We start from the raw sequence: 14,202 nt of genomic DNA, 5'->3' as shown, positions 1-14,202 counted from the left end.
TTACCTCCTGGGGCGGGAGTTCACCCTCTGTTCGGACCACGCTCCCCTGCAGTGGCTCCACCGCATGAAAGATACCAACGTGCAGATCTCCTGGTGGTATCTCGCTTTACAACCTTTTAAATTTCAGGTGATCCACAGGCCGGGTGTACAGATGGCTGTGGCTGACTTCCTCTCCAGGAGAGGGGGGGGGGGGGTGTGGGGGGGGTGGAGGCTGCAGGCCGGACGGCTCCCTGGCCTGAGTCGGGCGGTGGGGGTATGTGGCGGGGGGGGCGTGGTTTAGCGGAATCTACAACGGGAGAGAGACGGGGGAGCAGAGCGAGGCGTAAGTAGGTCAAGTGCAAATAACGAACACGTGTGTTTGATTGCAGTAATTGCCGTGGAGAGACCGGATATAAGCCGAGTCACCGCAGAGAGAGAGAGGGAGAGACACGCTGGGACCTCGTTGTGCGCTGGGAAGCTGCACAAGCTTTATTGAAGTCATTGCCTATGTTTGAGCAACAGTTTGCCGTTTATTCATCGTGATTTGTTTGTTAAATAAACGAGCGTCCCAGCAACCAGCCGACCCCTGCCTTCTTCCTTTTTATTAAGACTGTGTTGAACCTTGCTACAATGTACAATGTATGTAAATATCCTCTGACCTCCAGGTCCAGGTGACAGTGTAGGTTAATGAGAGTACTCCAGTTTTTCACGTCTCCCTGGAACGAGGCTTTGGCCAGCAGCATGGGCACAGTGCGATGGCCCACCCCGGCCTCCAGCGTCAGACAGATGGAGTGGATGTTCATTTTGAGAGACTCTCCATGAGGAACGAGTTGAATGACAGACCGGGTGACATTCTCTTCTTCCTCCTCCAGGAACCAGAGCTTTAGGTCTCGCAGGTTGCGACGTTCCCACAGATCCTGTGGCACAGGACTCTCCAGTTCCTCAGGGGTCTCAGCTGCAGGGCTCAGCGCTGACTGAATGGTGATAACTGTGTTTATGATGATGGGAGACACCTTAGGAAACAGGAAGGGAATGGACAGGACAGGAGAGGGGTCATTTTCAATATTTTTGCAGCCTTTTTTTCCCCTGTAGTTCCCATATAATGCGTTTCAAGGAACCAAAAAATTATTTTGGAATTAAGTTTTATTTCATCATTTTTTTCTTGATCATTTAATCAGTTTTGGTATTATACATTTAATACACTAATAATTTCTAAATAAAAAATAATCACATTTTCACATGATCACAGAACCAAATGTTGAGCCTCACCTTGAGCGTGAGGGAGCTGATGGACAGCTCGATGGACTGTGGCTGGGAAGGAGAATGGCTGCTCTGGAAGAACACCTGACAGGGTTGAAGCACCGTCGTCACATTGTGCTCCCGCTTCTCTCGCAGGAGCGGACACACCACCACCTTCAGGTCTGAAATGGTGGCAGTCATCGACTGACCGCTGGGCTCGTTCTTCATCACCAGCTCACACTGCGTCGTCATAACAAGAGCCGGAGCTTCAGCGCGTGTGAGGTCGGCCACAAAAACAATCTCAGGATTCTTTACCACAATGTTCATCTCAGTTTTGGCAACCACTGGTGCAGCAGGAACTGCTAGCAAAAGAAAGATGCAAATAAACATTAATTCCATTTATGGAACAATGCCTCCATGCCCCTGAAATTTTATACAGTACGGGGGCGCTATTATTCGTCTTTCGGATTTGAATCTAGAGTTCAAAATGTAGCTTTTCTTAAAAAGAAACTTACCCACATTTGTGATGAAATGATCAAAAAATACAACTTTTGACTTAAGACTATCTTAAGTTAATAAGACTATCTTGAAGAAAACCTGACTTAATCAAGGTTGCCCTGAAGCACAATCACGAACCTGTGTCTTTAGAGGAACTGGCGAGTTGTTTGTTTTTAGGGGGACCAGAAAAGCCATCTGCCAAAGCTTTAAGAAAGACATCAGCTACTGTGAGCAGGAACTCCATACTGACACACAGATAGAGGTCCTGAACCAGGGTGTCCAGCACGGTGCCGTCCCGTCCTTGTCTATAACTCACGTCCACCATCACATCACCTTCTCTGCCCTGACGCATCGCCATCATCCTAAAGCAGCATGAAGTTATAGAAGAAACCCCAGTTACTGACATTTAATGACTGAATGAATAACTTTATTTACCGTAAGGTCACAACAAACAATTTGTATTCATCTTTGATCAATCGATTATTTGTATATTTTGTGTAAAAGTGGTTTAAATACAATTGTTATACAAATGTTACATTTGTACATATAGAACATGATTTAACACAAACTGGAGCATCTTCAGTGGCTCATGATCTGTGTGTGATCTACCTGGATGTGATCATTTTCACCCTCTGTCTCTTATCATCCAGCAGACAGTTTGTGAGTTTGAGCGAGGCTTTCATGGAGCTGTCAGAGAACATGTGCACAGCGGTGGAGATGGTGCCCAACATGAACTCTGCCAACATCAAACTCTCATCACGGGAGTCTGATAACTGGATCTGTACGTAAACACATAAACCGATTCTAAAAACTAGAACACAATATTTAAACCTGGCTTCACATGCAATCATTACACTCTTGTCTAAGGTGAATTGAGTGTATTTTGTCACCTCATTGTTAGGGCTGTACAGGACTATTGTCATGGAGTCAAACTTAAAGTCCAGTTTCAGAGTGTTCTTTAGTTTGCCTGTTTTCTGGCCTTCCACCACTGCTGCGGTCACAACTGTGTTTCCTACAACACAAATGAGATATTTATCTGAACACAATCTGAATTAAAAAAAGAATAATAATAATTTAAACCAGGACAATGACAACAAACTTCTAAATTATAAAATAATTATACATTAGTATACACTTAGATAAATCTGTGCTAATTATAAAAAAAAAAAACACACTAAGTATGCTTGATATAACGTATGCATTAGTAATCGATAAAGCGTCAATATGTGTTTGTGTATGTTTCATACCTCCAGAACTCTGAGAATCCTTGGTAGAAACTGTGTCTCCTTTATCAGAGCTGTATGGAGCTGGAGGAGCATCAGAATTCTCAGACAGATTCTCACTCAGAGTCTTCAGCACTATTGTAAGGTCCTCCTGACTCAGGATTAGCTGCAATAAATGCACACTGACATCAGCTGCAATATCCCCTGCAGCTACAAGATTAGATACAGAAACAAACACAAATACATGCACTTACGCTCATGGGTTTGAGGTGTGCATTGATCTGGATGTCAGGTATGCTGTGATACCAGGATGCAGAGAGATTGCGTTTGATTGACAGGTCCATGTTGACTGGTTTGAGTAACTGAAGTTCACTCTTAAACTGTCCATCAGTGAATGTGGTCCTATATGAATAATAATTTAAACAATGGAAATGTAATTTCAGGAATGTTAAATCACATTAATTCAAATCCGTAAATTTATTTAAAATTACAGAACTAACCTGTACATTTTAAGATCCCTCAGTCCCACGGCCATGATGTCCACGACCGGGGGGATCTTGGTGTGTAGTGGAGAGGAGACAATTTCAAAGTGTTGCTTTATGGTCACTAAACCCAGATCTGCCACAATGACATTGTGGGAAACAGAGGATTGTGGGAGGAAGACAACAGGAGCTTTAATGTCTACGTCCAGGGAGATATGTGGGATTCTCTCTGCCAGCTCCAAAACCCCAATGGCTGCTTTCTCTGCTGTCTCCTGGAAATTATTAATAAATGCCTGAAAAAGAAAAAATGGTAACACTTTAGAATAATGGTCCATTAGTTAATGTTAGTTAATTCATTAATTAACATGAACAATACATTTATTACTGTATTTATTAATCTTTGTTAGTTAATGAGAACACAGTTATTCATTGTTAGTTAATGCTTATTCACAGTGCATTAACTAACGTTAACAAGCACAACTTTGATTTGAAGAATGCATTAGTAAATGCTGAAATTAACAAACTAAGATTAATAAATACTATAGAAGGATTGTTCTTGCTTAGATCATGTTAACTAAAGTAGTTAACTAGCATTAACTAATGGACCATTATTCTAAAGTGTTACCGAAAAAATAAAGAGAAGGAGAGAGACCATTAGATAACAGACAAATATATATGTAAAAATAAATGCAAGCAGAGGCTAATAAAATTTAATATTTGCTGTGACACTTAAGAATAAAGAAAAACAATATTTATTGAGAAATCAGGTAAAAAAAAACAACAAATTTCTATTAAGAAACTATAAGGTGTCCCCCAAGGTTAAATTGTAGGCCCTCTCCACTTTTTAAATGTATAATAAATAGATATTAAATATATAAAAAAATATTATTATATATAATATAAACACTTACCATTATTGAGGACATAAACTTGTTGAGGAAAATAACCTGAATGCAGCCCACAGTCAAAGTTACACTGGTGTCCACAATATGCATGTCAAACACCTCCTTATCCGCGATGGACACTGCCTATACATCATGACCATTCCATCATTAGCTTGAATCAATTCCATCTTACACACTCACCTTTTTATGCATGATAAAAAAATAAATAATAAATAATTTAATAACAATTTGACAGTTAAATTTTTTTTAGCCCAAAGCCAACAAGTTAATGTTTTAGCATTTACACCATTATTTTTTCATTTATTTATTTTTTTTAGCAAAGATTTTTTGTAATTAATCTTTTTAAAATGTCACAAAAAAATTCTATATACTTACAGATTTTTTTAAGAATTGTATAATTTAATAAACAATACTGTTACTTTGGCCCAATAAAACAGAAAAATGTTAATCAAACAAGAAATTGTTTGTTTTGTGGTTAAAAGCCTTTTTTTTAATTCTAAACACTAAATAAAAATAATGTATCGTATTTTTCGGACTATAAGTCACACCTGAGTATAAGTCGCATCAGTCCAAAAATACATCATGATGAGGGAAAAAACATAAGTCGCACTGGACTATAAGTCGCATTTATTTAGAACCAAGAGAAAACATTACCGTCTACAGACACGAGAGGGCGCTCTATGTTTTCCCCCTGCGCCCTCTCGCGGCTGTAGACAGTAATGTTTTCTCTATGTTTATGTCTCTTAGTTCATTTCTCTTGGTTCATGTCAAATTAATTTTGATAAATAAGTCACACCTGACTATAAGTCGCAGGACCAGCCAAACTATGAAAAAAAGTGTGACTTATAGTCCGGAAAATACGGTAATGTAACAAAAATGTGAACATTGTACAAATGCGAATAGTTCTCCATTGTTCCAAATTAGCTACCATTCTATGATTTATTTATTGTTAAAAGTACAGCACTTTCTACCTTTTTATATAGTGCCTCTTTGTCACAATCCAGAATTACAATGTTCTTCAGGTTAGCGAGAATCTCTACGCACTTCTTCTTCATCTGTACTTCAGAAACCAGCCCTGGTGTAAGAGAGAACATGCAGTATTGGAACATATCCTAACTTTAGGGTGTTTATGTGCATTTACAGAAATGTGTATTACCCTCGATGCTGATCTCAGAGATCCTGGCTTTATCTCCTCTTATGAAGACCTTCAGACAGCTGAGGTCTGCTCGGATATGCAAATTCACCACATCCTCAAACTTTGAATTCTTACAGGCTGAAGAACAAGCCAATAATATGAGATTACAATTATATCATGACAAAACAAAAGAACCATAGAAAATTAATTGTCCTACAAGATTTCTTGGTAACAGCAGAATCCTCTATTTTTGACTCCTCTTCTTCCTCCTCTTCCTCCTTGGGTAGGACGGGCTGCTCCTCTTGTGCCTCTTTCTTCAGTGGTGGGAGGAGGTTATTGAGGAAATTTATGGAGTTGAGGAGCGCCTCAGTGTGCAGATGAACGTCTAGTGAGGAGAAATTCACCTGGTGCAAAGACCATAAATTACGTGTTTTAACATTTTTACAGTTAGTATGCATTTTTAAATCTTTGTGGCTCACGCTAGCTGTAGAGAAATTCCAAACCCTCACTTGTGATCAAGCTTACCTTGATTAGTTGCTCTGTATTTTTATGCATCGTTTTGAAATCCGGTGCATTTTTGTCTGCCTGAAAAAGATGAGAGTATTATTATTAGTATTACAGAATAGTCCTATGCATAAGACTGTACTGACAGAATCAGTGTTATTTTGTATCATTGATATACTATTATAGTTATCTTTTTTTCATGTTAACTTTACTGAAAGTAATTAAGTTTATTCTTTTTAAACATGTCTTTACTTTGTTATTTTATTATTTAAACTAAACAAAAATAAATGTTGCCTTGGCAAATTGATGAAATAAATAGGCTTATTTATGCGAATCACAACAAACTAGGGCGGTCACTTTTAGTTCGAAAATCAATTGCACAATCGATCGGACCAACCAAAAAAAGTTTCGAAAATGAAAATAGGGAATCGATTTTAACCAAACATGTACACTATTAATTTTAAAAAAATGTAACAATTAAAAAATATAAACGTAACAAAACTCAGAAAACAAGCAGAAAAAGAAAAAAGAATTCCGAAAGTGCAGTATGCCTTGCGAAAGCTAGACAGAAAATACCAGCAATTTTACGTGCCTATAAGACCCAGTGACGTCGAAAGCGTCCTCTTATGCTGCGTTCACACCAAACGTGAATAGAGCGTCTGGCGCGAATGATTTCAATATTAAGTCAATGTAAAGATGCATTTACGCACGTCTGGAGGTCTCGCGGCGCGGTAGACTCGAATTCGCCTCATTCTCATTTTAGAGAATGTTGCACTCCTGTTGCTATTTGTTATTCTGCACGAAACTTCATGCCAATAATTAAGAAATATTGCTGACTTGTGCATTTCCTGCCCTCTCTTTATGTTCGTCTGTTATTTGACGTTTAAAAAGGAAACGTCTTTTTTTTTTTTAGACATGGAAAATCAATTTTTACAATCGATTCAATGAACACTTATGTCTTAAAAATCGAAAATTATTTTTTCACAAAAGTAACAGCCCTACAACAAACTGGGCCAGCAAACCAATCTGAGCTTGACTGCGTATTTCCAGAGGAAGGGCTTCCAGAGAACCAGGGGGTCAACAGAACCAAAAAAGCAGTGTAGAATAAAAGGTAAAATATGGGAAAAGTAATGTTTTTAAAAGCATGAACACATGCACTCCAATCAAGCAATAAAATAGCTGATTTACTTCCACTTTAAATTGTCCTTCATAAAGAATGTACAGAAATTAATAGTAAATGGATATTTTAAATTAATAGGCTTTTTAAATCTGTGCTTTCAGAGCTTGACAGAAAGCAGGACTGTAATTAACATGAGTCATGCATAACGAGTCACAAAATTAGATCAAATTTTTTGTTTATGTTTGGCTTATCAAAGCTAAAATTATAAAATGGCCTTCAGAAAGCCGGAATCCAACAAGGATTTTAATACCCACAAAGCTGAGACATCGCCAAGAACAAGAAAACTGTGCCAGAGAAATTCGGTTTGATCACAATGTTCAGAATCATGCCACAAGTTGATGATAAATAACGCTTGACATATACATGGACCCATAGAAATATGACATGATAATTATGATAAAGCAAATTTTACCTTGACATATTCCAAAGTGAGCAGATCTTCCTCAGAATTGTCCAGAGTGGTGATAAGGTGAACTTTCTTGTCCTCAGAATCTTCACACAAACAAACAAATAACTTCTATTTGTAATTCAGAAATCATTTTAATATGCAGATTTGGCGCTCAAAAACATTCCTTATTATTATGCATAGTTGTAATTTTTTTATATTTTGTGGAAACCCAGATACATTTTTTCAGGATTCTTTGATGAATAGAAAATTCAGAAGAACAACACTGAGACACTTTCATGTCTCAATAAGTTCCTCATACGCTACTTATTAATATTAAATGCAAGGTAGTTATCTGGGGTAGGATTAAGGAATCGAGTTACACTTTATTTTAAAGATCCAATTCTCACTTATTAACTAGTTGCTCATATGAATGCCTTATTCTGTATGACCATATTTTAGATTCCTCAAACCATTTTTTTTAAAAATAGAAATCTTTTGTAACATTATAAATGTCTTTACTGTCACTTTTGCACTTAATGCATCCTAGTATCCATTTCTGTCAAAACGTAGTGTAAACAGCAGACATCAAGGCAGATCACTAGGGTTAAAAGCCAGAGTTGAATGCACTTACCCAAGTACTCTGAACACTCGAGGCAGATCTCACGCAGGAAGGTGTACGAAGACATGTCAAAGGTACGAAGTTTGAGTTCTGTCCCTAATCCATTAATGAACAGATGCAGAACGCTCACCTCCTCGCTGTCTGACAAGCGGCACAGCTGAATAGAAAGCTAGAGGGGAACAAAGGAGGGAAAGTGTCACTGGGTGAAAAGATGACTGGAGGAGCCTGGAAAATAAAATCTGATATAATCTCTATGAGGAACGTCTATTATCAGACCTTGTTGATCTCAAATCTCAAGAGGAGCTCGGTCATGTTCTTCTTGGGGTCTCTGAGCACCATGGACAGACGTTTATCAGAGGCTGAACCCTGCAGAGAGTCAGTGGAAGCCTCAAAGAACGGCAGATCCTCGATCGGTGAACTAGGGGCATCAAAGAACAGCTCCTCGTCTGGAAAAGACAAAGACAGCGTTTTCTGATATTAGGCAATAGAGTAGAGCTCTCTCTGTGAATCTGTTCGTGTGGAGGTGTGTGTGTCGGACCTGGGCCGTATATTATGGATGCACGCAGGTCGTCTACGGCTGGTCTTCGAGGGATGAGCTGAGGTGTGTTCCAACTTTTGGAGGTCTAATAAAAAAAATTATAATAATTCACACAGATGCAAGAGAAAAACAACTCTCAACATCATTCATAGATAAATGCAAGCAAAATGGAAATATGTCCAAACATATCAGGTCTAAACTGATTTGAATCAAAAGCTTGTGAATTTATTTGGGAAATCTGTCTTGATACTCTATCAAATGATGCAAATATCTGCTTTATCTTTATATTAATAAAACAACCAACAACAACATGAGCCAAACCATTCACTTCTATTTATCCATAGTTTTTGTGTCTTTAAAAAAAAAAATCACTAAAAGAAAGACTGGAAACTAAATTGGCTCTGGGATTTTAAGAATTGAAAGAATATTGTAATTTTTCAAATGAAGACCTGCGATACATTTTTATATTAGCTTTATTATTTGAGATTATAGGCATCGGATTATAACTGCAACCCTATGTCAGACAGGATAGTTATTGTTAATAAACTATTAAACATAATTCCCATAATTGAAATAAAAATAAGTACAAATATAAGATAAAAAAAAATCAAATGAACTGAAGAGAATAAAATTACAATTGAAACAAATTTACAGCTAAACAGAAATATAAAATAAATAAAAACAATGAAACTACTAAACCAGGAAATATAAATAAAAAGCCAACTCAAAACATTAATAAATAGTATATTATTACATTAATAATACTAAATGAACAATGAGAGCAAATTAAGTTTTACTTACAAACAGCAACATTTTCAAAGTCTTCTTGTCTTCTTGGGGTTTATTTCCGCAATATAATTATATTTATTATCGGTACCCATCATTTGCTGCATTAAATTGCATTATTTACAGATAAACAATTAAGAACCACAACAACAATAATATCTATATTTGGGTAACACTTTACAATAAGTTCTGTTTCATTCTTACTGACCGGCAGAGGCAGTGTAATCACTATGGATTATTGCAGCGCCAGCTAGATAGGTCGAGAGAATATACCAACAAAGTCACGTGGCGTGACGTATGCTGAGCCCTGGAGGTTATAGGCTAGAGTAGCTCAGCAATCTTCCTCCTTCTCGCCTGTTTGAGATAGGTTGATTATTTGCCCTGTCAAGTGCAGCTTACTAAGCAGCGAGACTCGTCCTCACAAGCTGTGACAGCGCGCGTCTACGACATTACAAGGATTTGTATTTAATTACAGCGCTTGGTGAGTTATTACTTCGTCGATAATACTTGTGCCTCTCGGTGCAATCCGGTGGCTAGGGGTTTTTTCCCGCACCTAACGTTAGTTAACGGTCTCAGTTGATCTATTTGGAGTTTTTTTATTTCCTCGAATGTTTCTCTGTTCAATCCGCCGGACATTTTAGACACTTTTACCTGTTTTCGTGAGATATTTGTGGTATTACCTGTCGGTTCATCAGAGGTAATTGTTTATTTTATTTTTATATTTTTTTCTTCCCGCTAAACTTAACCTTATGGTGCTATCCAAGGGTGTTATTAGCGAGTAATTAAGGCTCACAGCTCGAACGCCACTGGTTTCCCACTGGCTTGCAAGCTTTGCCCTAATCATCTTCTCCCTGACGACGGTCATGACATTTGCCCGTCGTGTTTGGGTATTCAACATCTGCGAGAGGCTCTCATGGACCCGTGCATGCACTGCAGCCTTTTGCCTATGTCGGAACGGCAGCTCCATCTTGCCAAGTTAGACACTAAATAAACGGTGAAACTGGGGCAGTTAGATGTAGACGCTTCACGCACTCGGAAACACAGGGCGTCGGCAGCAGCTGGTGCTCCACCCCCGTCTAAGAAGGCCAAACCGCGAGGTGATGTACAGTCACCTGTTGAGGAAGGTTCGCTGTCTATGACGGTATCGTCGCTTTCTTCAGAGATTGCAGAACTGAAACACCTGCTTCACTCGCTTCAGCCTGACACATCTGCTACACCTGTTAATATGACGCAGAAGGATGAGAATGTTCAGAATCAAGGAGCCAGGGAACAGACTTTTGATTCCCCTTATTTTTCTCATCATTCAGAGTTTGATGTGCTTTCTACAAGTGCTTCAGATTCCTGTTTTCACAATCATGTGGATACTATGGATGTTTCTGCACAACCATCACCTCCTCCGATGATACTTTGGCTGTGCTTCGAATGGCGGTTGCTCGCCTAGGACTTGATGAGTCACCTGTACAATCTGCCCAAACTAATGTGTTTTTCAGACGGGCCACAGCTGCAACTTCTTTTGCCATGCCACCATGTAAGGATTTTGTGACTGAATTCTCTAATGCTCTCACTGGTTCTGGTCTGCCTAAGCAGCGCTCAAAGATTGCTTGAACGCTAGCATCTATGGCTAAAGCAGATGATATCGGGGTGGGTCGTGCGCCGGAAATAGAGCAGCCCGTGGCAGCTTTGGTGGTGTCCCTTGATGAGGCCCTACGAGGAAATGTGCGATGTCCCAGTGCGCAATGCGGTCGTACGGATTCCTTGCTAAAAAACGCATATGAGTCTGTTGCCTACATTACTCGAGCAGAAAACACAATCTGCCAGTTACTTCTGCCGGCCACCAGTATGCTGGAACCTGCAAATGCGGATCCCTCTGTTTCACAATTTCTGCCAACTGCTTTGCTGTCAACAGGCCTTGTGACCCGCGAGCTGGGTAGTCTTACAGCCACACTTCTGGCAGCCCGACGTCAAGTGTGGTTTCCCCAAGCACGACTCCCGGAGGACTGTAAGAAGACCTTGAGAGATCCTCCATTTGTTCCCGGGCATCTTTTTGGTCCAAATGTCCCGGAACTGTTGGAAAAGAGGGTAAAGCTGTCTGAAGCAACTCGTCAACTGACACAGGGGCAGCGCAATCCTGCTTTTAGGAAGCCAGCGGTTCAGATCCAACATCACTATGCCACACCAGAGCTACGTTTCCGACTCACGAGATCCTGACATGGTGTCAGCCACGACTTGCTTCACTGAGGGCAGCTCATATACCAGGAGTGTGCAACCAGACAGCGGATGCTCTTTCCCGGGATCAAGTACATCCAGGAGAATGGAGGCTTCATCCAGTTGTAGTGCAGGAGATCTGGCTACGATTTGGGAGAGCAGAGGTGGATCTTTTCGCTTCAGAGAGGACCACCCACTGCCGATTATGGTTCACAAGGACAGAGGTGTCCAGTCCACTGGGCCAGGATGCGCTGTCTCACGAATGGCCGGACTGCCTGCTATATGCGTTTCCACCTATCCCTCTGTTATGGGAGACGTTGCACAGGATCTCCCTGTGCAAGCACAGAGTGTTACTTGTGGCACCACGGTGGCCAGCCAGGCCATGGTCTCCTTTGTTGCTGAGACTTCTGACAGGAAATCCATGGAAGCTTTCTCCCAGGAAGGACCTCCTCTCCCAGCTGGAGGGCAGTGTTTGGCACCCGGACCCAGCTCATCTGCAGCTTTGGGTCTGGCCATTGGGCTAAATCCTTCCCTGGAGCATTGTGATCCGGCTGTTATGCACACCATCTCTAATGCTAGGGCTTCTTCCACACGACAGATTTATGCCTCCCGTTGGAAGCTTTTTCCTGCATAGTGTGAAGATCAGGGGTTTGATCCTGCAACATGTGATGTTCCGAGTGTCTTAAGCTTTCTTCAACGTTTACTGGAGGAAGGAAAAGCAGCTTTCACGTTGAAAGTGTACGTTGCTGTGATTTCTGCATATCATGTTCCAGTTGGCTGCTCTTCCCTTGGCTCTCACAGTCTTGTCTGCAGTTCTCTGAAGGGAGCGCACCATCTGAACACTGCTTGGAATCCTCATTTCCCTGTGTGGGATTTGTCACTCGTGCTTGCATTCCTCTGCTCACCCCAATTTGAGCCCTTGCAAAGCATTGACATTAAATGGGTGTCCTTGAAGACTTTTTTTGTTAGCTATTGCTACTGCGAAACGAGTCAGTGAGTTGCATGTGCTGTCTGTTAGCGAACGTTGCTTGCGCTGGTGACCAGATGACTCTGGGGTGGTTCTACGACCCAATCCTTCTTTTCTTCCGAAGGTCCTTCTTCCTCAGTTCATAAATCAGCACACTGAACTGGCCTCTTTTCAGACTTCTTCAGAGTCTGACTCAAGTGCCCAACTTTTGTGTCCTATTCGTGCCTTGAGGTGTTATGTGAAATCTACTGTTCAGTTTAAACAGTCAGACCAGTTATTTGTCTGCTATGGTGGTGTGAAGAAAGGAACTCCAATATCGAAGCAGAGGTTGTCGAACTGGTTAGTAGAGACCATTATGCTGGCTTACAAGGCAGCAGGGAGACCATTGCCCTGGGGGGTTACTTGTCATTCCACTAGGGCCATCTCATCTTCATGGGCTGTTTTTAGAGGAGTTTCCCTGGTGGATATCTGCACGGCTGCTACCTGGGCTTCTCCATGCACGTTTGCACGGTTTTATAAGGTCAACGTTTCTGCTCATCACGCCGTTAGTTCTGCGGTTCTTCTGGAGCGGCCTTAATTTTTTCAGGTGGGTGGCATTCCTCATGACTATGTTGGTATGTGTCATACATAGTGTCTACACTGCCTCTGGCGGTCAGTAAAAATGAAACCGAACGCTAGTTACGCATGTAACTGTGGTTCTGTGAATTCTGGATGACCGCCAGAGTTCTCAGTCACTCAGAATGCGCGAGAAAGGCGTACCAAGGAAGACTGCTGAGCTACTGTAGCCTATAACCCCCAGGGCTCAGCATACGTCACGCCACGTGACTTTGTTGGTATATTCTCTCGACCTATCTAGCTGGCGCTGCGATAATCCAGTGTTTACACTGCCTCTGGCGGTCATCCAGAATTCACAGAACCACAGTTACATGCGCAACTAGCGGTTAATTAGTTAACATGAACTAAGCATGAACAATCCTTCTACAGCATTTATTAATCTTAGTTAATGTTAATTTCAACATTTACTAATGTATCATTCAAATCAAAAGCTGTGCTTGTTAACGTTAGTTAATGCACTGTGAATTACCTGAATAACTGTATTTTTATTAACTACCATTAACAAAGATTAATAAATACTGAAATAAATGTATTGTTCATTGTTTGTTCATGTCAATTAATCCATTACTTACTGTCCTACTTACAGCACATTTAAAATGCACCTTAAACAGTTACTTAAAAGGTCCCAGATATGTCCTCATTTTGACTAATTTTATTGATGCAATCTGCCTGAATGTGTGCTAATGTGTTTCTTGCTTGATACTGTATATTGTCTGTTCTTTTATGTTGTATTATTTGTATGTTGTTGTTTTCCTGCCTCGGGACTACAGGTGAAAATTAGCATTTATGCCATAACCTGGCTCATTTACAGTCTGTACAGAAATGTTAGATTGTTCATTAATGTGCATTGTCCCGAACAAATAAACAAATAAATAAACAAATAAACAAATAAATAAACTAACATTAGTAACCAATGGAACCTTATTCTAAAGTGTTAAC

The 14,202-nt window shown here is 40.3% G+C and overlaps 1 protein-coding gene across 2 annotated transcripts in view; it reads right to left on the bottom strand.

Annotated features, from left to right (window-relative positions):
- Positions 1–459: 459 nt before the first annotated feature.
- The window catches only part of LOC113043386 (vacuolar protein sorting-associated protein 13A-like), a 34,991-nt gene continuing 21,248 nt past the window's right edge, over positions 460–14,202 (bottom strand). Inside the window, exons 24-40 of one of the 2 annotated variants that reach the window (XM_026202732.1) lie at positions 8,691–8,775; positions 8,429–8,598; positions 8,165–8,321; positions 7,558–7,637; positions 5,987–6,046; positions 5,679–5,865; positions 5,483–5,599; positions 5,298–5,401; positions 4,333–4,449; positions 3,440–3,714; positions 3,194–3,341; positions 2,964–3,105; positions 2,607–2,728; positions 2,326–2,495; positions 1,855–2,078; positions 1,249–1,577; positions 460–992 (exon numbers count right to left, since the gene is read on the bottom strand). In XM_026202732.1, coding sequence (XP_026058517.1) covers positions 531–992; positions 1,249–1,577; positions 1,855–2,078; positions 2,326–2,495; positions 2,607–2,728; positions 2,964–3,105; positions 3,194–3,341; positions 3,440–3,714; positions 4,333–4,449; positions 5,298–5,401; positions 5,483–5,599; positions 5,679–5,865; positions 5,987–6,046; positions 7,558–7,637; positions 8,165–8,321; positions 8,429–8,598; positions 8,691–8,775 — 2,949 coding nt within the window. In that variant the 3' untranslated portion in view covers positions 460–530. Of the gene's footprint in view, positions 993–1,248; positions 1,581–1,854; positions 2,079–2,325; positions 2,496–2,606; positions 2,729–2,963; positions 3,106–3,193; positions 3,342–3,439; positions 3,715–4,332; positions 4,450–5,297; positions 5,402–5,482; positions 5,600–5,678; positions 5,866–5,986; positions 6,047–7,557; positions 7,638–8,164; positions 8,322–8,428; positions 8,599–8,690; positions 8,776–14,202 lie in introns of both variants that reach the window. The other variant, XM_026202731.1, reaches the window with a different exon arrangement.

Source organism: Carassius auratus, chromosome 25 (genome assembly GCF_003368295.1).
Source record: "Carassius auratus strain Wakin chromosome 25, ASM336829v1, whole genome shotgun sequence".
Classification (NCBI taxonomy): Eukaryota; Metazoa; Chordata; class Actinopteri; order Cypriniformes; family Cyprinidae; genus Carassius; species Carassius auratus.
This window is presented reverse-complemented; position numbering and strand designations above follow the sequence as displayed.